Genomic DNA, 23,915 nt, shown 5'->3' on the forward strand with positions numbered 1-23,915 from the left:
CTGTTTTCTCCTCCACAGACGCTGCCAGACCTGCTGAGCTTTTCCAGCAACTTTGCTTTTGTTCCTGATTTACAGCATCCACAGTTCTTTTGGTTCATACCTTTCCCATAGCGTGGTGACCTGAACTGCAAGCACTATGCCATCTGTGGCCTAGCCAATGTTTTATAAAGTTGCAACAAGACTTCCTTGCTCCTATATTCTCGACCCTGGTAATGAAGGCAAGCATCCTGTATGGCAAGTTCCTCACCCTGTCAACCTGTGCTGACACTTTCAGGGATATATGGGCTTGTACATCAAGGTCCTTTTGTTCCTCAGTACTGCCTAAGACTAATCATTCATTGTGTATGTCCTTTCTTTATTAGATCTCCCAAAATGCATCACCTCACACTAATGGGATTAAATTCCATCTGCCATTGCTCTGTCCAATTTACCAGCTGATCAATATCAGATTGTAACCTGATACCACCCTCCTCACTATCAATACACCACCAATTTTCATATCGTCTGCAAACTTACTAATTATACCTTTGACATTCACATCCAAGTCGTTACTGTACATAACAAACAGCAAGTGTCCCAGTACCAATCCCTGTGGTGCACTTGCTGGTCACAGGCTTCCATTTATAAAAACAACCCTCCACCATCACCCTTTACTTCCTATTAATAAGCCAGCTTTGCATCCAGCTTGCCAACTTGCCTTGCATCCCATGGGCTCTATTGGACCAGCATGCCATGTGAGACCTTATCACACCAAGTCACTGACTATTTAAGACAGAGATAGTTAGATTTTTGATTAGTAAGAGATCAAAGACTACAGGGAGGAGACGGGAGAATGGAGTCGAGAAGCATATCACCATGATAGAATGTTGGAGCAGACTTGATGGGCTGAATGGCCTGATTCTTCTCCTACATCTTATGAATTTATACTATGAAAGATTAAGAAATTTACCAATCATAGAATCCCTACAGTGCTGAAAGTGGCCATTCAGTCCATCAAGTCTGCACTGACCACCCCCTGCACCCCCAAAGATCATCCCACCCAGACCCCCATCCTGTCCCAGTATTTACCATGGCTAACCAACTAACCTGCACATCCCCAGGCATTACAGGACAATTTGCCCTGGCCAATCTACTAACCTATATATCTTCAGACTGTGGGAGGAAACTGGAACTCCTGGCAGAAACCCTCGCAGATTCAGGGAGAACATGCAAATTCCACACAGACAGTCACCCAAGCTCGGAATCAAACCTGGGTCTCTGGAACTGTGAGGCAGCAGTGTTAATCACTGAGCCACCATGCTGCCCAATGGATATGGATATGTTGGTGAATGGGCCAGAATTTGGCAGATGGCGTAAAACATGGATAAGTGTGAGGTTATCCATTTTGATTGGAAGAATAAAAAAGCAACTTATTATCTAAATGGAGAAAAATTTCAAAATGCTTTTGTGCAGAGGGATCTGGGTATCTTTGTGCATGCATCGCAGAAAACTAGTGTGCAGGTACAGCAGGTAATAAGGAAGGCAGCTGGACTTTTGGCATATTTGCTAAAGGAATGACGTATAACAGCAGTGAAGTGTTGTTGCAATTGTATAAGGTGTTGGTGAAATTGCATCAGGGTACTGTGTATAGTTGTGGTCCTTTTGATTGAGGAGGGATGTTCTTGCATTGGAGACTGTTCATAAGAACATAAGAGCTAGGAGCAGGAGTAGGCCGTCCGGCCCTTCGAGCCTGCTCCGCCATTCAATAAGATCCTGGCTGATCTTTTCGTGGACTCAGATCCACTTACCCGAGTTCTCACCGTATCCCTTAATTCCTTTATTGTTCAAAAAAAATCTACCTTATCTTTAAAAACGTTTACTGAAGTAGCGTCAACTACACCACTGGGCAAGGAATTCCATAGATTAACAACCCTCTGGGTGAAGAAATTCCTTCTCAGTTCAGTCCTAAATCTGCTCCCTCTAATCTTGAGGCTATGCCCTCTTGTCCTAGCTTCACCTGCCAGTGGAAACATCCTCTCTACTTCTATCTTATCTATTCCCTTCATAATTTTATATGTTTCTATAAGATCCCAAAGACAGTTCACAAGATTAATTCTAGAAATGAAAGGGTTTGTCTTACGAAGAGACATTGAACAGTTTAGGCCTATACTTGCTGGAATTTGGAATGATGAAAAGAGATTTAATTGAGGTATATAGATGTTAAAGAGGGTTGACATAGTAAATGTAGAGAGGATGTTCCCCCTTATGGGGCAGTCTTGAGCAAGATGTCACAGTTTTAGGTTAAGGGGTGGCAGATTTAAAATGGAGATGAAGCCGAATTCCTTCTCTCAAAGGGTCGTAAATCTGTGGAATTCAGTACTCCAGGGTGCGGTGAATACATTTGAGGAGATGGACAGATAATTTGTCGGTAACAGGTTTTGTGATTATGTGGAATGGGCAGGAAAGTTAAGTTGAGGCTGAGATGAGATCAGCCATGATTCTGTTAAATGGCTGAGCAGGCTTGAAGGGCTGAATGGCCTACTCCTGCTCCTCGTTCTTATATTTCCAGCATTTTCTGCTTTTATTTTAGAAGTCAATGACAACTTTATTTGATTAACCTTTTGTGACAATAGCTAAAAACAAACATGTAATAGGAATCCATGACTTTATAAATAACACCACAAAAGTATGAAAGATGAGGTGTATGCCAAACATTTTGAATAAACTGGTTATGCCCCAGCTGGGGTATTGCTCTGTTTTTGAAGTCTGGACAGTGAAGGATGGAACTGAAGCCTAATCTTCATACATTGTTAAACTTTTATTCAGAGGTGTATTGTTTTGTTCTTTCATGCCATGTGGGTATTTTGGCAAGGCCAACATTTGTTATCCATCCTCAATTGCTCTTGAACTGAGTAAAGGGATATGACTGAGGGACACTTGTGATGTCAGGGACTAAAGGAACTGGGATTACTTTCCTTTGATTAATTAGTTGGTGTTGTCCTTTCATTTCTTTCAGGTTTGTTCTGATAGATACACCTGGACAAATTGAAGTATTTACCTGGTCAGCATCTGGAACCATCATCTCAGAAGCTTTGGTAAGTATGTGTGTCCTTGTATATCAGTTACTGAAGGTAAGCATGCAGGTGCGGCAGGTGGTAAAGAAGGCAAATGGTATGTTGGTCTTCATAGCAAGAGGATTTGAGTACAGGAGCAGGGATGTGTTGTTGCAATTAAACAGGGCCTTGGTGAGACCACACCTGGAATATTGTGTGCAGTTTTGGTCTCCTTATCTGAGGAGGGATTTTTTTTTGCCATAGAGGGAGTGTAATGAAGGTTAATCAGACTGATTCCTGGGATAACAGGACTGATGTACGAAGGGAGGTTGAACCGATTAGGATTATATTCATTGGAGTTCAGATGAATGAAGGGGGTCTCATAGAAACGTAGAAAATTCTACCAGGATTAGATTTGATAGATGCAGGAAGGATGTTCCCGATGACAGGGGAGCCTAAACCAGGAAGTCAGAGTCTAAGGATATGGGGTTGACCATTTAAGACTGAGAGGAGGAGAAATTTCTTCACGCAGAGTATTGTAAGCCTGTGGAATTCTCAGCCACAGAAGGCCATCAAGGCCAAACTACATTATGATTTCAAGAAGAAATTGGATATAGCACTTGGAACTAAAGGGATCAAAGGGTATGGAGAGAAAGCAGGAACAGGCTATTGAGTTAGATGATCAGCCAATATCTAAAATAAATGGTAAAGCAGGATTGAAGGATCGAATGGCCTACTTGACATAATTTCTATGTTTCTGTGAACATTCTTTCCTCTGTCACTCTCTCAAAAACATGAATAATTTTTGAAGACTTCAATTAGCTCACCTCTCAGCTTTGTTACTTCAAGAAGAGACCCAGCCTAACCATCTATTCCTGAGATGTATAACCATGCATTTTTCATATTGGCCTTGTAAATCATTCTTTAATAACTTTATAACCAGAACATTATGGACTAAACAAGATTTGATGCATAACCTTGCTACTTTTCAATTTCATACCTTTAGAAATAAAGGCTTTGTTTGCTTTTCTAATGGCTTTGCTAATCTGTGCTGCAACTTCTAGTGACTTGCTATAATTTGGTTCCGAGATACCTGCATTCCTGTAATCCAGCTGGACTTGAATTCTCTAAATAATGTGTCATTTATTCCCTAAGGTGTATAACACACATTTGTGTTGGAAATGATTTGCCAATTAATTTTCCATTCTTGTAGTTTTTTAATGTCCTCCTATAATTTGGTGCAGTCCTTTTGTGTTGAATATCTCCAGCACCCTTTTCCTATTCCAAGATGATGTCATCTGCAAATTCAGAAATCGCATTTTTAAGACCAGACTTCAAATCATTAATGTAAATTGTGATCAGCCATGGTCCCAAACCCAATTTTACACAGCATTGCCTCCCATCCTGTGCTCTTTGACACCTGCTCTATGTTCCCACTGTCTGCTTTCTGTTTTGAAGCCAGCCAGAGTTCTGTCTGCTGTGCGTTCTCTAACTCTACGATCTCTGATCTTATTCCTTCATCTATTACGGGGCACCTTATTGAAGGCCTTTTGAAATCCTGCATTACCATTGTCTATTTTCCCTTTTGAAATGGACGCTGACTACTTATTATTGCATTTCTAGAGATTCTTCTGTTCTCTCCTTTAGTGATGCTTCCACTATTTTTCCTACTCAGTGACAGGGTAAAGAAGGATATTCTACTTCCGTTAGTTAGTATGTCAGTAACTAGGGGTCAGAATTTCAAGATTATCAGCAAGAGAACTAGGAGAGAGATGAGGAGAAACTTCTTTACTTAGAGAGTTGTTAGGATTTGGAATGCACTGCCTGAGAGAATGGTCAAGGCGGATTCCACAGAAGTTTTCAAAACAAAGCTGGATATATATTTGAAAATGATGCAGTTAGAACTGGAGAGTGAAACTAGCTGAGTAGCTGTTTTGAGAGGCAACACAGACATGATGGGTTGAATGGTCTCCTGTACTGTACAATTCTATGACATCAGAAATATTGTTCTAGTATTCGCTAAAGATGTTCTGATTCTCTTCTAGGAATTAACATTAGCTATCCACCAGTCCTTTGTCACTGCACTTTTTCTAATGAAAGGTTTTCTAACAAATGGGGTGAAAGGGGTAAAATAGGCTGAGGATGGTTGAGGAATTACCCTGGGGATATTGGGAGGAAGATGTGTCCATGTAGATAGGTTTATGAGGAGAAAGTGTGTTGGGGGACTGGGGATAAAGGGGAAGATTCATAGGTGGAGCTTGGGCAATGCAATTGGAAGTGGGTCAGTTTATGTTAGGAAGGTTTAGTTGTTGGTGATGGGGATATTGGGGTAGGAGAAAGTTGCTAGGTGAATCGGTGGAGTCGAAGCCGCCTCCTCCTAGGACAAGTTCATAATCTAGAAGATCTCCCAGGACGGTGTTAGAGATATGGGAGATGACCTGAGGGCAAGTGGGTGGGTTAGCTTGATCCCCAATCGTCTTACCACAACAAATCCATCTGCATCTACATGCTGTGACAATACTATGCCTTTAAGAGGTGTATTTTGTCCTGGCTTTTTGTGAAGAGAGGTTGAGACAGAGGTCTGTTCTAGAGCTGAATGGTCTGTTCCAAGCCAATAAAATAACAAACTTGTGAGGCCCTGGGGTTTTTTTAAAAGTTGGAAAAATAGAAGCAGCATGAATGGATGGGGTCAAGTTCCCACAGAACCAGGATTTTAGTTTCAGCTTTCAGTAGTTGCTGGGGTCTTGAAGCTGAATGTGGAAGCTGTTATTCCTTTCTCTGCTACAGTTGAATGCTTGTGTTCTCCTCCTGCAGCTAGAATTGCATGACAGGCAATCTATTTTACTGAATTTGCCTTTGCCAAGGGTATGTTTATGCGATGTTATTCGGAATAGTTGCTATTTAGTAATTAAATCATCTATTATTCTGTTAGATTTTCTGATAGATTTAAGTTATTCCAATTCTTCTTTCTTTTGTTTTTATTTTAACTGTAGTGTAAGAATTAAATGTGTTTTTCTTCAAAATGGATAGTTTGACCAATCGAATTGCATCCAGAATACAACGCCTTACATTTGTCATTAAAAATAAGAAAATGTTAGGGTCTAGGCTACTATCTTAATATATTTTGAGGGGGTTTGGTCAGGTCCTTAACAATGCCTCTCCTGTCAATATCCCGTACCTGCCTACATAGCTTCTATACTCCAGCAACTCAATGCTGTTTTCCTCCTATAAATCTGTCAATACTTCTTCCTCCTAATGTTCCCAGGCTCTGCTATATCTGCAGCTGTACCCACCAATATTTTTCCACATTTTAGTGAGAGCTTAAAACCTAGCAACCTTCCTGGTGCCCTGCCTTACTCTGGGTATTAATGTTGGAAAGTAATCCTGACTGTTTCTGTCTGTTATATTAACAATGATCTTCTTCACAGGCCTCCACCTTCTCCACAGTTGTTGTCTATGTGATGGATACGTCACGCAGCACAAACCCAGTCACCTTCATGTCTAACATGCTGTATGCATGCAGGTATGTTCCCAGGCTCTCTGTTGAGGGAGTAGTTGTCACTGTGCTATCCACTGATTTGGATGTCAGGCTGGAGAGGGACCTGTATCCATGTTTTCAGATAACTGTAAAATAAAAATGATAATGAATAATTGAGGACCAAAGAAAGCTATAAGAGGACTTGGTAACAATAGTAAATTGGGCAAAATCTAACAGTTAGAATTCAATGTTTGTATATTAGGGCAGCTAATGGCTTAGTGGTATTAACACTGGACTGTTAATCCAGAAACTCAGGTAATGTTCTGGAAACACAAGTTCAAATCCCACCATGGCAGAGTGGTAATTAACTAAGTGATTATTACACAAGTTGAGTTGACCTTTCTGCACTGCATATTACATAGTTCACACTTGTCAAAAGAACATGGTACAGTTTCTGCGTCCTTCATTGTCTCTGTCATTTTCCATAGGATCCTTGTGTGTATTCTGTCAGATCTCAAAACTGTCCATTTTGTTACCTTAAATATGTCCTTTCAATTTATTGCAATCTTTGTTATCTTACTTTTAGCCAATTCAGTAGCGGTTGCAGAACATTCTTGGGGGGGGGCGGTTGGTGGCGGTGGCGGTGGCGGTGGTGGGCGCTGGTGAACACCCAGCAGTCATGTTATATGTTGGGGGTCAAAAAAGAAATAAGGCCCTGCAGCAGGGGTTTAAAGACTTAGGTGGTAGATTAAAAAGGAAGACTCTAGGTTGTAATCCCTGCCACACACTACTGAGTATAGGAATAAAAAGATGAGACAGATGAAGGCATGGCTAACTGGATGGTGTGGGAGCAAGGGTTTTTGATTTTTGGATCATTGAGATAACTTCTGGGGTAGGTGGGACCTGTACAAGCTGGATGGGTTGCACCTAAACTGGAATGGGTCCAGTATCCTTGCTGGGAGTTTACTCATCCTGATGGGGAGGTTTCAAAATGATTTGGTGGTGGTGTGGAGCACAGAGTAGATGTAAATTCAGGAGCAAGGCTCAGTCAGATATAGAAGGAATGCCAGGACAGTCCAGAAAGCAGAAAAGACATAGGCAAGATAAGGTACATGAGATGTGGGTTATGAGGGATGGATTGCATGCTAAATTGCCCATAGTGTTCAGGGATGTGTAGATTAGGTGGGTTATGAGGGATGGGTCTGGGTGGGATGCTCTGAGGGGTGGTGTGGACGTGTTGGGCTGAAGGGCCTGTTTCCACACTGTAGGGATTCTATGATCTATGATCTAGGTCTAGAAAGCTAAATTTTATCTATTTGAATGTAAGGAGCTTGACTGGCAAGGCAGATGAACTTAGAGCATTGATCAGCGCATGGGAATATTATAGTGTTGCAATCGCTGAGAGATGGTTTAAGGAAGGAAAGGACTGGGAGCTTAAAATTCCTGAATATAGAAGTTTCAGGTGGGGTAGAGGGAAGTAGGTAAGGTGTGGGCATTGCATTATTGATAAAGGAAACCACTACTGCAGTAATGAGGGAGGATGTTGCAGAAGAGTCATCAAATGAGGCCATCTGGGTAGAGCTTAGAAATAAACAAAGGAGCATTTACCTTGCTGGGATTATACTATAGGCCTCCCAACAATAAGAGGGAGATACAGGAGCAGATATATAAGCAAATTGCAGAAAGGTGTGAGAGAAACAGGGTTAACAGTTGTAGGTGACTTCAACTTTGCTAACATTAATTGAGATCGCCTTAATGTGAGAGAATCAGACAGGGAATTTTTAAAGTGCATCCAGGGAAGCTTTTTAGTGCCAATATGTAGATAGTCCTCCTAGAGCTGGGGCCATGCTACACGTAATCCTCGGGAATGAAGCAGGTCAAGTGGTTGGCGTTTCAGTGGGCAAAAATTTTGGGAATAGTGATCATAACCCTGTAAGTTTCAAATTAAGTAAATTTCATTATGGAAAGGGATAAGCATAGTGCAGAAATTGTGTCTACACTGGGGGAAGGCCAATTTGAATGTCAGAAAGAATCTGGCAGAGACTGAGAACAGCTACTTCCTGGTAAGTCTACATTTGGAACGTGGGAGTCTTTGAAAGGCAATAAAGAAGAGAATTTAGGGCCAGAATGTTCCTGTAAGAATGAAGGGTAAGGGCAGCAAGTCCAGGGAACCCTGAATATCAAGAAATATCGAGAGTTTGCTAAAGAAAAAGGAGAAAGCATGTCAATTAATATAGATGATTTGGAGTTGGGGACCACGTGTAGGGTGTCAAAGTTTGTAGATGACACTAAGATGAGTGGCAAAGCAAAGTGTGCAGAGGACTGAAACTTTGCAGAGGAACATAGATACATTGAGTGAGTGGGCAAAGGAATACAGATGGAATACAATGTAAATAAATGTGAAGTCATACATTTTGGTAGGAGTAATAGTAAAAAGGATTATGGTAAAAAGTTGCAGCATGCTGCTATTGCAGAGGGACCTGGGTGTCCTTGTGCATGAATCACAGAAGGTAGGTCTGCAGGTACAACAAGTAATTAGGAAGGCAAATGGAATTTTGTCCTTCATTGCTAAAGGGATTGAAATAAAAAGCAGAGAGGTTATGTTGCAGCTGTACAAGGTGCTGGTGAGGCCACACCTAGAGTACTGTGTGCAGTTTTGGTCTCCTTACTTGAGATAGGATGTACTGGCACTGGAGGGGGTGCAAAGGAGGTTCACTAGGTTGATTCCGGAGTTGAGGGGGTTGGCTTATGAGGAGAGACTGAGTAGATTGGGATTATATTCATTGGAATTCAGAAGATTGAGGGGGGAACTTATAGAAACATATAAAATTATGAAGGGAGTAGATAAGATAGAAGTAGAGAGGATGTTTCCACTAGCAGGTGAAGCTAGGACAAGAGGGCATAGCCTCAAGATTAGAGGGAGCAGATTTAGGACTGAACTGAGAAGGAATTTCTTCACCCAGAGGGTTGTTAATCTGTGGAATTCCTTGCCCAGTGAAGTAGTTGACGCTACTTCAGTAAATGTTTTTAAAAAAAAGGTAGATTTTTTTTGAACAATAAAGGAATTAAGGAATACGGTGAGAACGCGGGTAAGTGGATCTGAGTCCACGAAAGGATCAGCCATGATCTTATTGAATGGCGGAGCAGGCTCGAAGGGCCAGACGGCCTACTCCTGCTCCTAGTTCTTATGTTCTTAGGTAGAGCACATGAAAATAGGGGAGGCCTTTCTAAGTATAGAGTGTAGGGAGTTGGTTAAAAAGGAAATTAAGAGGGCAAAGAGGGGTCACAAAATATGTTTGGCAAATGGGATCAAGAAAAACCCCCAAGACTTTTTAAAATTAAGAGTAACAGGATTACCAGGAAAAGTATGGGACCTATTAGAAACCAACCCGGCAATCTTTGCCTGGAGCCAGTGGACATGGGTGAGATTTTTAATGAATACTTCTCATCTGTATTCACAGAGGAGAGAGACATATTGTAGGTGGGGATTTCATTTGGAATAGTGAGGTTCTGGAACACGTTATGGTTCATAAGGAGGAGGTGTTAGACATGTTAACAGTCATGCAGGTGTGCAAATCCCCAGGGCCTGATGAAATATGTCGCAGGCAGCTATAGGAGGCAAGAAGTGAGATTTCCCGGGTCATAGCGGAGATATTTAATACTTTGCTGGCCACAGATGAAGTGCCAGCTGATTGGAGGATAGTTAATGGGGTTCCTTTGCTGAAGAAAGGCAGCAGGGATAGGCCAGGTAATTAGACCAATCAGGCTGACATTAGTGTTTGGGAAATTGTTGCAAAAAATTCTGAAGGACACGATTAATCAATGTTTGGAAAGGCGGAGATTGATCGGGGTAGTCAGCATAGGTTTGTTCAAGGGGGATCCTGTCTAATTAATTTAACTGAGTTTTTTGAAGAGGTACTTAAATATATTGAAGAAGATAGTGCAGTTGATGTGGTTTACATGGACTTCAGTTAGGCCTCTGATAAGTTCATACATGGAAGGCTGATGCAGAAGATAAGAGCCCATGGAATGCAAGGCAAGTTAGCAAACTGAATCCAAAACTGGCTTATAAATAGGAAGTAAAGAGTGATGGTGGAGGGTTGTTTTTGTCATTGGAAGCCTGTGACCAGCAAAGTGTACCATGGGGATTGGTGCTAGGACCCTTGCTGCTTGTTCTGCACAGTAACAGATGTCCAAGGTATGAAAATTGGTGGTGGTGTTGATAATGAGGAGGATGCTGTCAGGCTAAAGTCTGATATTGATCAGCTGGTAAATTGGGCAGAGCAATGGCAGATGAAATTAAATACCAATAATTGTGAAGTGATACTTTTTGGGAGATCTAATAAGGAAAGGACATACACAATGAATGATTAGTCCCTAGGGAGTACTGAGGAGCAAAGGGACCTTGGTGTACAAGTCCACAGATCTCTGAAGGTGTCAGCACAGGTTGATGGTGGGGAAGAAGGCATACAGAATGCTTGCCTTCATTACCGGGGCATAGATTTTTTTTTCTTTATTCATTCAAGGGATGAGGGTGTCACTGGCCAGGCCAGTTTTTTGCCCATCCATAATTGCCCAGAGGGAGTCAACCATATTGCTGTGGGTCTGGAGTCACATGTAGGCCAGGTGAGGTAAGGATGGCAGTTTCCTTCCCTAAAGGACATTAGTGAACCAGATGGGTTTTTCCAACAATCGGCAATGGATTCATGGTCATTGTTACACTCTTAATTCCAGATATTTTTTGAATTCAAGTTCCACCATCTGCTGTGGCGGGATTCAAACCCTGTCCCCAGAATGTTATCTGGGTCTCTGGATTAACAATCCAATGATAATACCACTCGGCCATTGCCTCCCCATAAGAATATAGGAGCAGGGAAGTCTTGTTACAACTTCATAAAAAATTAGTTAGCCCATAGATCGGAAATTGAGTGCGGTTCTGCTCCCTACGTTATTGGAAAGATGCGATTGCACTGGAGATTGTGCAGAGGAGATTAACCTGGATGTTGCTTTGGGTGAAAAGTCTCAGTTATGAAGGGAGACTGGATAGGCTGAGGGGAAATCTGATTGAAGTATCCACAATTATGAGAGGTATAGACAGACTAGATCATGAGAATCTCTTCCTCATGGCAGCTGTTTCAAAGGGCATGAGTTTAAGGTGATTAACAAATGGTTTAGAGGAGATCTGAAGAAAAAGAAACTTCACCCACATGGTGGTAGAAATACCAAATGAGAGGCTGGTGGCGGCAGGTATTCATAGAATCACTGAATTCCTACAGTTCAGAAGCAAGCCATTTGGGCTATTGAAATCACACTGATCTTCTGAAGAGCATCCCGCCCTGACACTCTGCCCTATCCTATTCCTGTAACCCAGCATTTCCAATGAGTAACCCACCTAGTGCTGTCCCAACATTTCAGAAACATCTGGATGAGCACTTAAAATTGCAGGGCATAGTAGGCAATGGACCAAGTCCAGGTAAATGGAATTAGTGTAGTTTGGTGTTTGTGGGTTGGCATAGATGTGATGGACCGATGGGCCTGTTTATCTGCTGTGTGACTATGACTGCTGTTTATCTCCAAAATCTTGTTTCCTTTCCTCTTGCCCCATGTCTCATTTCACAACTCATTTACACTGATATGTTTATACAATCCTGACTCTTCCTTGTCATATTTGTCTCTTGTCATTCTTATTCATTCTTTACTTTTTTTTTCTTAATCTCATGCACCATCACCTGTAGGAGCCATATTTGATCATTAATTTTAGTTTGCTTGCAACCTCTTTATTTGTCCATATAGTCTGAAGCTTGAAGTCATGTCATTAATTAACACCATGATGTGGAGGCATGGGTGTTAGACTGGGGTGGACAAGTTAGAAGTCACACAACACCAAGTTATAGTCCAACAGGTGACCCCATCATACTGTCCTGTATCTGTAAAGTCTTCCTTACTGTCCTGTTTTGACAGCATCACCTTGATAAATTGTTATGATTTCTTTACCTTAATTAAGTTTGTACAGTTTTGAATTCAGCATGTGATTCCAGTCATTTAGTCTGTCTCCAGCACCACCTTATTTTTAATATTTTGTAATTATTTCTCTGCCTCACTTAAGCAGATTATAGGTCATTCCTTCACTGGTTATTCAGCTGTTGACACTTTACTCACTGTCTAATGCTCTTGGCCACCTGCAGAGACTTATTACCTGACACTCCACTCACACCAATTCTATCTCTCTGCCCTCGATCGATCTGCCTATAAACTCTGGGTCTGTGTGTTCTGCTCTCTCACTGCACCTGTTGAAGGAAGGGGCTGCACTCTGAAAGCTTGTGTGATTTCGAATAAACCCATTGAACCATAACCGGTGTCGAGTGAATTCTGACATTAATTAAATATCAGCAATTTTTCAGTCTCCTCTATAACAATATTTTGTACCTCCATCACAGTCATGTTGATTCCTCCCTCACCTTTCTAAAACCTTCTTATGATTTAATCTGGTGCCCTAGTTTCTATTTAAATTATTTTCCTTCACTATTTTAATTTAGTACAATTTAAGAATTAGATTCCCAATGAATTTCCTTCTTACCTCAATAATTAATTCAAATCTTTGACAGCAGTCATATTGTTATTCCTAACCATTTCTTAGATTTTCCTCCCATAATATGGGGAACTCCAGAAAAACTCTGCCAGTCTAGCAATCCCTTTATATTTCATCTCTGTTGGTGTTGACTCTGTGTAAATCTTTTATTATAAGTGTGTTGGTTGTACGTTTCCTGGATGTACAATGGTTCTGTGAATTAAACTATAATGTCAATCTCTCCTCTTTCAGTATTCTGTACAAGACCAGACTGCCATTCATTGTCATCATGAATAAGGTAAGAGTCACTTCAGTCAGGCTGGGGCAATGTAGGGCTCATGCAGTGACCTTACCCCTCAAAGATCTGTGTTCAGAAATTCCCAATGATTAAAATCTCCTGCAAGACATAAAGTCATTGGGTCCAAGGTGGTCTCAGTCCAGTTACTCAGGATATGCAGTGGCTGGGGTTGGTTACAGTAAATACTGAGCTGTGTAATAGTGGGTCAGCATTTGAAAGGTGGATCTTGGCCACATTTAATCACAGTGTAAGGGGAGCTTTATTGTGTATCTTGCTGAATATTGTACCTATCCTGGAACTCCCAGGCTAGAAGTGTTTGATGGGTAGAGGGAGCTTTATTCTGTATTCTTGAGGTCAATATGGATAAGTTCGAGGTTATTCATTAGGGTTGGAAAATAGAAAGGCAACTTACTATCTAAATGAAGAGAAACCTCAGAGTGCTTTGGTGCAGGCGGATTTGGGTGTCCTTGTGCATGAATCACAGAAAACTAATATGCAGGTACAGCAGGTAATAAGGAAGGCAGCTGGAATTTTGTCATTTATTGGTAAAGGACTAAAGTATAAAAGTGGGTGTGTTCCTGCAATTATACAGACAGCTGAAGTATTGCCTACAGTTTTCGTCCCCTTCCTTGGGGAGGGATGTAATTGCATTGGAGGCAATTCAGAGATTCACTAGATTGATTCCAGAGATGAGGGGTTTGTCTAGAGGAGAGAGTGAGCAGTTTAGGACTATGTTCGCTGGAGTTTAGAAGAATGTGAGAAGATCTAACTGAGATATATATCTAAAGGAGATTGACAAAGTAGACATAGAGAGGATGTTGCTTCATGTGGGTAAACTAGAGTGTGAGATCATAGTTTTAGGATAAAGGCTAGCAGATTTAAAACAGAGATGAGAAATTACTTCTCTCAAAGGAATTGTGAATCTATGGAATTCACTATCTCAGTCTGTGGTGGATGCCAGGAGGAGGTAGATCATTAGTTAGTAATGGGTAATGGAGAGCAAGCAGGAAAGTGGAGTTGAGGTTGAGATGAGATCAGCTATGATTGTATTAATTGACGGAGCAGGCTCAAGGGGCTGAATTGCTGACTCCTGCTCCTGGTTCTTACCTATCTAAAAACATGCTGTCCCTGGGAGTGTTCAATGTGGGCAGTGTCAAAGGGAGCTTTACTTTCAGTTTAAAAGAGTAGACAGCACTTTACTCTTTATCTATCCTCATGCATTACCTGCCCTGTGGGTGTTTGATAATCACAGTATTGAGGGATCTTAACTTTCTGCTTAAAAGAGTAGAGGGAGCTTTATGGTATATTTGAACAGTTCTGTACTTGCCCTGGATGTATTTTTTGGGACTACACAGATGGAGTTTACTGTGAATCTAACCCCATGCTATACCTCCCCTGTAAGTAGAAAAATATAGGACAGTGCAGAGGAATAATTGATGGACATGCAAAATAAGTTAATTGGATTTGATGATGAGTGTTTTATGAATAATTGAGATGAAGGGATATGGAGAGATGGTCAGGGTATTGAGTTGAGGAGTATCATGACAAGGTGAGCAGTGATCATCATGGGGAATTGGATTCACGACTGATATTAGGGGAGGGAGGTATATAGCCACCACATGTAGATGTGGGAAATATGATGAGCAGGAAAATTAACATGTGAAGATGGAGCCTCCTGGACTCACTTGATGCAGGAGATGCCCTGTTGCTGTTACTGTATGCTGATTGTTACCCTGTTGCTGTGACTGTACGCTGATGGTGACCTCGTTGCTGTGACTGTACACTGATGGTGACCTTGTTTCTGTGACTGTAGATTGATATCGTGGATCATTCCTTTGCTGTGGAATGGATGAAAGATTTTGAAACTTTTCAGGATGCTCTGAACCAGGAGACGACATTTGCCAGTAATCTGACACGTTCCATGAGCCTTGTCCTGGATGAGTTCTACAGCCAACTCCGGGTAAGTTGCTTGCTATCTTCCAGTATATTCTGAATCCTTCTCCACTGTAATCACCACATTTCCAATTTTATTCTGTCTCACTTCATGTTAGTTGGGGATTATGTTCAGACTCTGTTTTCCTATCGTTCTCTAAAAGTAGTTTATCATAACTCTCAGGTTCGTGATTGTCATGAGCCAAGATGCATACAGAAGAGAGCAGAGAGCTGAAGGTCAAAGAAAATATGAGAACATCTGCTAACAATAGGAAACCCAAAAGTCTGTGTCCATAAACATAAATGGGCAGTTAAAAAGGGGTGCTTAGCATAATTCTATCCAGTGGCGAGTTTCACATAGATTCCCCATGACTTTACTTTTGCTAGTGTCACATACCTCTTAACATGGAGAATAACCGCCATTGTATTATGTGGTGTTATCACCATGCTAAATGGGATAGACTTTGAACAAATCTAGCAACTCAAAACTGGGCATCCATGAGGCGCTGTGGGCCACCAACAGCAGCAGAATTGTACTCCAGCGCAATCTCTAACCTCATGGCCCAGCATATCCCCCACTCAACCATTACCATCAAGCCAGGGGATCAACCCTGGTCTATGGAGACAGCACCAGGCATACCTAAAAAAAAGAGGTCTCAACTTGGTGAAGCTACCAAACAAGACCACCTGTGTGCCAAACAGCATAAGCAGCAAGTGATAGACAGAGCTAAGCGATCCCACAACCAACAGATCAGATCTAAGCTCTGCAATCATGCCACATCCAGTGATGAATGGTGGGAGGCAATTAAACAACTTACTGGAGGAGGAGGGTCTACAAATATCCCCATCCTCAATGATGGAAGAGCTCAGTACATTAGTGCAAAAGATAAGGCTGAAGCATTTGCAGCAATCGTCCAGAGATTAGGTGACAGTGACAGTGACAGTCCTTGACATTAAAGCTGCATTTGACTGAGTGTGACATCAAGGAGCCCGAGCAAAACTGGAATAAACGGGTATCAAGGGGCAAACTTTCAGCTGGTTGGAGCCATACCTGACACATAGGAAGATGGTCGTGATTGTTGGAGGTCGGCCATCTCAGCTCCAGGACATCTCTGCAGGAGTTCCTGAGGGTCGTGTCCTAGGCCCCAACCATCTTCAGCTGCTTTGTCAATGACCTTCCCTCCTCATAAGGTCAGAAGTGGGGATGCTAACTGATGATTGCACAATGTTCGGCATCATTTGTGACTCCTCAGATACTGAAACAGTCCATGTTCAAATTCAGCAAAATCTGGATAATATCCAGTTTTGGGCTGAGAAGTGGCAAGTAACATTCACGCCACACAAATGCCAGGCAACGACCATCTCCAATAAGAGACAATCTAACCACTGCCTCTTGACATTCAATCATGTTAGCATCCCTGGAGTTACCATGATCAGAAACTCAACTGCACTCACCACATAAACATAGTGGCTACAAGTCAGAGGCTAGGAATACTGTGGTGAGTAACTCACCTCCTGACGCCCCAGGCTTGTCCAGCATCGACAAGGCACAAGTCAAGAGTGTGTTGGAATACTCCCCACTTGCCTGGATGGGTAAAGTTCCAAGCTTGACACCATCCAGGATGGAGCAGCCTGCTTATTGGCACCACATCTACAAACATCCATTCCCTCCACCACTGATGCTCAGAGTGTGTACTATCTGTAAGATGCACTGCAGAAATTCACCAAAGATCCTTAGCGCCTTCCAAACCCATGACCACATCCCTCTAGAAAGACAAGGGTAAAAAATACATAGGAACATCCCCACCTGCAAGTTCCCCTCTAAGCCACTCACCATCCTGATTTAGGAATATTTTTCCATTCCTTCATTGTCACTGGGTCAAAATCCTAGAATTCCCTCCATTAGGACATTCTGGTCAACCCACAGCAGGTAGACTTCAACAGTTGAAGAAGGCAGCTAACCACCACCTTATCAATGCCAGCAATGCGCACTGTCCACACCGTCCATCACTTGCTGATGTTCAAACTTAGACTAACAGGACGGTAATTAGATGGATTGAGTTTGTTCTGCTTTTTGTTCGGAACATAAATGGGCAATTTTCCATATTGCCAGGTAAACGCCGTTCCTGTAGATACAGTGATACAGCTTGGCTAGGGATGTGGCTAGTTCTGAAGCACAAGTCTTCAGTATTATCACCTGAATATATTTGGAATCTGCAGCCTTCTCAGTATCCAGTGCCTTCAACTGTTTTTTGACATCATGCAGTGTGTATTGCGTTTGCTGAAGACTGGCATCTGCGATACGGAGTATCAGGGGAGGGGAGAGATGCACATGCTTCAGTCCTGCCTTTTGTATTGTGCAGGGCTCCCCCATCATTAACGATGGGAGCTTACTTCTTCAGTAGGTCATTGAATTGTTTACCATCCATCAGGGTTAGATAGATAGATAAGAACTAGGATCAGGAATAGGCAATTCAGCAACCTTGAGCCTACTCTGTCATTTAATACGACCGTCATGACTGGATGTGACAGGACTTTGATCTGATCCTTTGTTCTGGGACTACTTCTTTCTTTCTATAATTTACTGCTTTTGCTGTTCGGTCTATAATGGAAGTTTGTTTTGTAGCTTCACTATGAAGGCCTAATGTGAGGACTATGTCAAGACATAAGGTTACAGATTATAGTGAAATAGAACTGCTACTGCTCACGCCCCAAATGCCTTGAGGAAGTGCAGTTTTGGACTCCCATGTCTGACAGCTGCTCCAAGCTACGTGCCCTATAAAGACTAGTAGTTACAGGTTGCCCTCTGAAAATGCCTTCCTTATTCCAATTCTTTGACTTCTGTTAGTTAGCCAATCCTCAATCTATTGTGTTCTGAATAAGGGTCACTCGACATGAAGTATTAACTCTGATTTCTCTCCACAGGTGCTGCCAGATCTGCTGAGCTTTTCCAGCAATTTTCTATTTTTGTTCCTCAATCTATTCTAGTGTACTGCCCCCAATACTATGGGCTCTTATCTAATTAATAAGTACTCTTATTTGCAGTAATTATCGAATACCTTTGGAAATCTAAATATATTACATCAACTGATACCCTTTATCTCTCCTTGTTAGCTCAGAGACCTATAATGAATTTGTCAGGCTTGATTCCTTTTTATGACGCTGTGCTAATGCTGCTGGATTGTTACCCGGGTTTCTAAATGCTCTGCTGTTACTTCCTTTATAATTACATTTCCCAGCAACAGATATGGAAGCTTTGGAGAGGGTACAGAAGCAGTTTACCAGGATGGTGCCGGGTTTGGAGGGTATTAACTATGAAGAGAGATTAGACAAACTTGGTTTGTTCTGATTTGAACATTGAAGGATGAGAGGCGACCTGCTGGAAACGTGCAAAATAATGAGAGACATGGATTGAATAGATAGTCGAAGTCTTTTTCCTGGGGTAGAAATGTCAAATATAAGGGGATATAGATTTAAGGTAAAAGTGGATATGTTTATATCACGGAAGGTGTTAAGTGCCTGGAGTGTGCTGCCAGAGGAGATACTGGAGGCGGATACAGTAGCAGAGGCATCTTGATAGATACGTGAATAGGCAGGGAATATGGACTGCAGAGAGGGAAAAAGTTTTTAATTTAGAAAGGCATCATGTGTCACCATGGTCTTGTTGCGTCAAAGGGCCTACTCCTGTGCTGTACTGTTCTTGGTTCTAAACTAACTGGCCTGTAATTAACCTGATTTTTGTCTCCCTTCCTTTATAAATAAAAATGTTACATTAGCAGTTTTCCAATCTTCTAGGTTTTTCTTGAGCTATAATTTAGGTCAATGGTCAGAATCTGAGTTGCAAGTTTAGAAAGCTAGTTAAGAAACCTCATTTAACAGAAACTGGTAATGGCAGGATCAAATGAAAGTGTCCAGAGTAGGTTAATTACCGGAGCAGGAAGCTGGCTTAGTTATGATTGGGTATGTGCCAGCAGAAACAGATTTTGTGGTCGCACAGAGTGAGATGAGGAATAGGGATCACAGTGGATGCTACATAATTGATTGTATTTCTGGGTTTAGGCAGAAATTAGGGTATTAGAAATGAGAGGATGAGGGAGTGGATGGCAGTGTGGAGTTAAAGCCTGAAGTTAGCCGGGGTAATGATGAATGGCAGGTCAGGCCTGTCAGGCTGTGTATGGCCTACTCCTCCTATCTGTCTTGTACCTGGGAGTTGTACTGACTGCATAGCATGCTTAAGGAGCTGGGATAGTCATGGTGAGCCAAATGGCCTCCATGTAGTCTGTTAGATTCTACAATAATGAGCAGTACTGAATAAAGGGAGGAGCCACGAATCAATTCTTTGCTGTCCAGTGAGCTTTGCTGATAATTCTGTTGTGGGATCCGGCTCTGCAGTAAACCTCTCTCTCCCCTCGTTAAATATTGTGTTAGTATGTGATATTACCCTGGTATAGGGAGGTGAGGGTGGACTAACGGTATTCACTGAGGAGAGGGACATGACGGATGTTGGGGTTAGGGATAGATGTTTGATTACTCTAGGTCAAGTCGGCAAAAGGAGGGGGGAAGTGTTGGGTATTCTAAAAGGCATTAGGGTGGACAAGTCCCTCGGTCCAGATGGGATCTATCCTAGGTTTCTGAGGGAAGCAAGAGAGGAAATAGCTGGGGCCTTAACAGATATCTTTGCAGCATCCTTGAGCACGGGTGAGGTCCCGGAGGACTGGAGAATTGCTAATGTTGTCCCCTTGTTTAAGAAGGGTAGCAAGGATAATCCAGGTAATTACAGACTGGTAAGCCTGACGTCAGTGGTGGGGAAGCTGCTGGAGAAGATTCTGAGGGATAGGATCTATTTACATTTGAAAGAAAATGGGCTTATTAGTGATAGGCAGCATGGTTTTGTGCAGGGAAGATCATGTCTTACCAACTAGATAGAATTCTTTGAGGAAGTGACAAAGTTGATCAATGAGGGAAGGGCTGTGGATATCGTATACATGGACTTCAATAAGGCGTTTGATAAGGTTCCCCATGGTAGGCTGATGGAGAAAGTGAAGTCGCATGGGGTCCAGGGTGTACTAGCTAGATGGATAGAGAACTGGCTGGGCAACAGGAGACAGAGTTATAGTGGAAGGGAGTTTCTCAAAATGGAGAACTGTGACCAGTGGTGTTCCACAGGGATCCGCATTGGGACCACTGTTGTTTGTGATATACATAAATACTCTGGAGGAAGGTATAGATGGCCTGATTAGCAAGTTTGCAGATGACACTCAGATTGGTGGAGTAGCAGATAGTGAAGGGAACTGTGGGAGAATGCAGCAGAATATAGATAGATTGGAGAGTTGGGCGGAGAAATGGCAGATGGAGTTCAATCCAGGCAAATGCGAGGTGATGCATTTTGGAAGATCCAATTCAAGAACGAACTATAGGGTAAATGGAAAAGCCCTGGGAAAAATTCACACACACACAGATCTGGGTGTTCAGGTCCATTGTACCCTGAAGGTGGCAACGCAGGTCGATAGAATGTTCAAGAAGGCATACGGCATGCTTTCATTCATCGGATGGGGTATTGAGTACAAGAGTTGGCAGGTCATGTTACAGTTGTATAGGACTTTGGTTCGACCACATTTGGAATACTGCGTACAGTTCTGGTCACCACATTACCAAAAGGATGTGGATGCTTTGGAGAGGGTGCAGAGGAGGTTCACCAGGATGTTGCCTGGTATGGAGGGCACTAGCTATGAAGAGAGGTTGAGTAGATTAGGATTATTTACATTAGAAAGATGGAGGTTGAGGGGGGACCTGATTGAGGTCTACAAAATCCTGAGAAGTATCGACAGGGTGGATAGCAAGAAGCTTTTTCTCAGAGTGGGGGACTCAATTACTAGGGGTCACGATTTCAAGGTGAGAGGGGAAAAGTTTAATGGAGATATGCGTGGCAAGTTCTTTACACAAAGGGTGGTGGGTGCCTGGAACACGTTTGCCAGCAGAGGTGGTAGAGGCAGGCACGATAGCGTCATTTAAGATGTATCTAGACAGATACATGAATGGGCAGGGAGCAGAAGGATACAGATCCTTGGAAAATAGGCGACAGGTTTAGACAGAGGATCTGGATCGGCACAGGTTTGGAGGGTCAAAGGGCCTGTTCCTGTGCTGTAATTTTCTTTGTTCTTTGTTCTTTGTTCTTTGTTTAACTTTTGGCCTCTCGACTGTCCTCTAACTCCTGTTGTTTCTATCAGGTGGTCGGGGTTTCGGCAGTGGACGGCACTGGGATGGATGGCTTTCTCCAGCAGGTTGCTGATGCTGCGGCTGAGTATGAAACGTGAGCACAGAGATGATATTTGGTTGGGTGTTGATGAGATTGAGAAGAAGCAGTAACCCTACTCAGGGATGGGGTCCTAAACTCCATACATCTAGGGAGGTCCAAGGTGCAAACTTGGGCCTGGGTATTTGGGTGTCTAAACCTGGAAAATGTTAGGCCGAGGGTGTGTTGCTGGAGCTCCCTCTGACCTGGGTTGTAAGGACTGTCTTTATGTGATGGATAATAGGGAAGTGATGTTATGACTTTGGATAAAGAGGGTGTCTGTGCATGAGAGGCGTACAGGAGTTGTTTGTGTGTGCGCGCACTGGGGGGAGATTCTGGTTTTATTCTGATAGGCAATGGATTGTGTTGTTGGTTATTTAAACTCTGTTCCTCTCCCTACAGTGAATATCGACCACATTATGAGAGACTGCGACAGGATCTGGTGAGTGATCTGCTCTACATAGAGAGCAGGGCCTATTCCCTTCATTTTGCACCTTTTCCTTCATGGGCCCCTCCCTGAGTCTACTTAATCCATGGTTCTCTGCTGTGTTCCAGGCTGAGGCAGAGATGAAGAAGAAAGAGGAGCAGCTGGAGCAGTTACGGAGGGACATGGGGGATGTTGCCATGGATTCCAGCCACGTTCATGCTAATGGTAAGTAGGTCTAGGAAATGAGGAGGATGTTGTGGTGAATCATGTTGAAGTGAACGCACAAGGAGGGATTGTCTACCAAAAGAAACACATTTGTGATTTTAAGAGCCATTTTGACAGGACAGCAGGAACATAAAAACAGGGTTGTTGTGGTGGGTAATATAGACTGGGACTTACTTACTGCCAGGGGCTTAGATTGTGAGGTATTTGTTGGTTGTGTCCAGGGTGGCTTTTTTGAAACAGTATATAAATAGTCCAAATAGGGAAGGGGGCCATGCTAGATGTAGTACTGGGGAATGAGCCTGGCCAGGTGATTGAAGTTCCAGTGGGGGAACACTTTTGGAACAGTGACCACAATTTTAAGTTACTTATGGTTAAAGATAAGAGTAGTGCTCAGGTGAAAGTACTAAACTGGGGAAAGGCTAACTGCAACAACAATAGGCAGGACCTGGGGAATGTAGTTTGGGGTCAGCTGTTTGAGGGTACTTCCACATCTGACATGTGGAAGTCTTCTAAAAGCCAGTTGATTAGAATTCAGGACAAGCATGTTCCTGAGAACATGAAGGATAAGGATGGCAAGATTTGGGAACCTTGGATGACAAGGGAAATTGTGAGATTGGTCAAAAAGAATAAGGAAGCATTTGTAAGGTTTAGGAAACTGAAGATGGATAGAGCCCTCAAAGAATATAAAGAAAGCAGGAAAGAACTTTTTTTTTCAAAGTTAGGAGGGCTAAAAGGGGTCATGAAATGTCCTTGGCCAGCAGGATTAAGGGATATTGCAGGCCTGTGAGCCTTACATCAGTAGTAGGGAAATTGTTGGAGAAGATTCTTAGGGACAGGATTTACTCACATTAGGAAAAATGTAGACTTAATAGCAATAGGCAGCATGGCTTTGTTTGGGGAAGGTCATGTCTCATTAACTTTGTTGAGTCTTTTGAGGAAGTGATTAAGGGCAGGGTGGTGGATGTTGTCTACATGGACTTTAGCAAGGCCTTTGATAAGGCGGATACAGAAGGTGAAGTCACATGGGATTAGCAGTGAGCTGATAAGATGGTTCTGGAACTGGCTCAGTCATGGAAGGCAAAGAGGAGCAGTGAAAGTGTCTTTTTCTGATTGGAGATCTGTAACCAGTGGTGTTCTGCAGGGATCAGTGCTGGGAACCCTGTTGTTTGTAACCTATATAAATGATTTGGAGGAGAATGTAGATGGTCTGATTAGTAAGTCTGCAAATGACACAAAGATTGGAGGAGCTGCAGGTAGTGATGAGGATACATCAGGAAAGAAAGAGGCTGGAGACTCGTGCAGAGAAATGGCAGATGGAATTTAACCTGGGCAAATGCAAGGTGATGTATTTTGGAAGACCTAATGCAGGAGGGAAGTATACAGTAAATGGTTATAATGCCCTTCGAAGCATTAACATACAGAGGGATCTGGGTGTAGGAGTCCCCACAGTTCCCTGAAAGTGGCAACACAAGTGAATGAGGTGGTCAGGAAGGTTTTTAGCTTTGAAGAAAGATGTGGAGGCTTTGGAGAGGATACAGAAATGGTTTACCAGGATGTTGCCCGGTTTGGTGGGTATTAGCTATGAGGAGAGATTGGGCAAACTTGGTTTGTTTTCACTTGAATGTTGAAGATGAGGGGCAACCTGATAGAAGTTTACAAAATT

At 42.5% G+C, this 23,915-nt stretch overlaps 2 protein-coding genes across 2 annotated transcripts in view; both read left to right on the forward strand.

Moving 5' to 3' along the window:
* The window catches only part of LOC109911570 (EMILIN-1), a 222,519-nt gene that overhangs the window by 75,533 nt on the left and 123,071 nt on the right, over positions 1–23,915 (forward strand). The gene's annotated exons all lie outside the window — the stretch shown is intronic.
* Positions 1–23,915, forward strand: part of gpn1 (GPN-loop GTPase 1) — a 51,016-nt gene that overhangs the window by 25,388 nt on the left and 1,713 nt on the right. The window contains exons 6-12 of the mRNA XM_048600906.1: positions 2,996–3,074; positions 6,461–6,555; positions 13,331–13,376; positions 15,190–15,336; positions 21,536–21,618; positions 22,003–22,042; positions 22,156–22,252. Of these exons, the coding sequence (XP_048456863.1) occupies positions 2,996–3,074; positions 6,461–6,555; positions 13,331–13,376; positions 15,190–15,336; positions 21,536–21,618; positions 22,003–22,042; positions 22,156–22,252 (587 nt within the window). The remainder of the gene's footprint in view (positions 1–2,995; positions 3,075–6,460; positions 6,556–13,330; positions 13,377–15,189; positions 15,337–21,535; positions 21,619–22,002; positions 22,043–22,155; positions 22,253–23,915) is intronic.

Source organism: Rhincodon typus, chromosome 9, assembly GCF_021869965.1.
Source record: "Rhincodon typus isolate 14 chromosome 9, sRhiTyp1.1, whole genome shotgun sequence".
Taxonomy (NCBI): Eukaryota; Metazoa; Chordata; class Chondrichthyes; order Orectolobiformes; family Rhincodontidae; genus Rhincodon; species Rhincodon typus.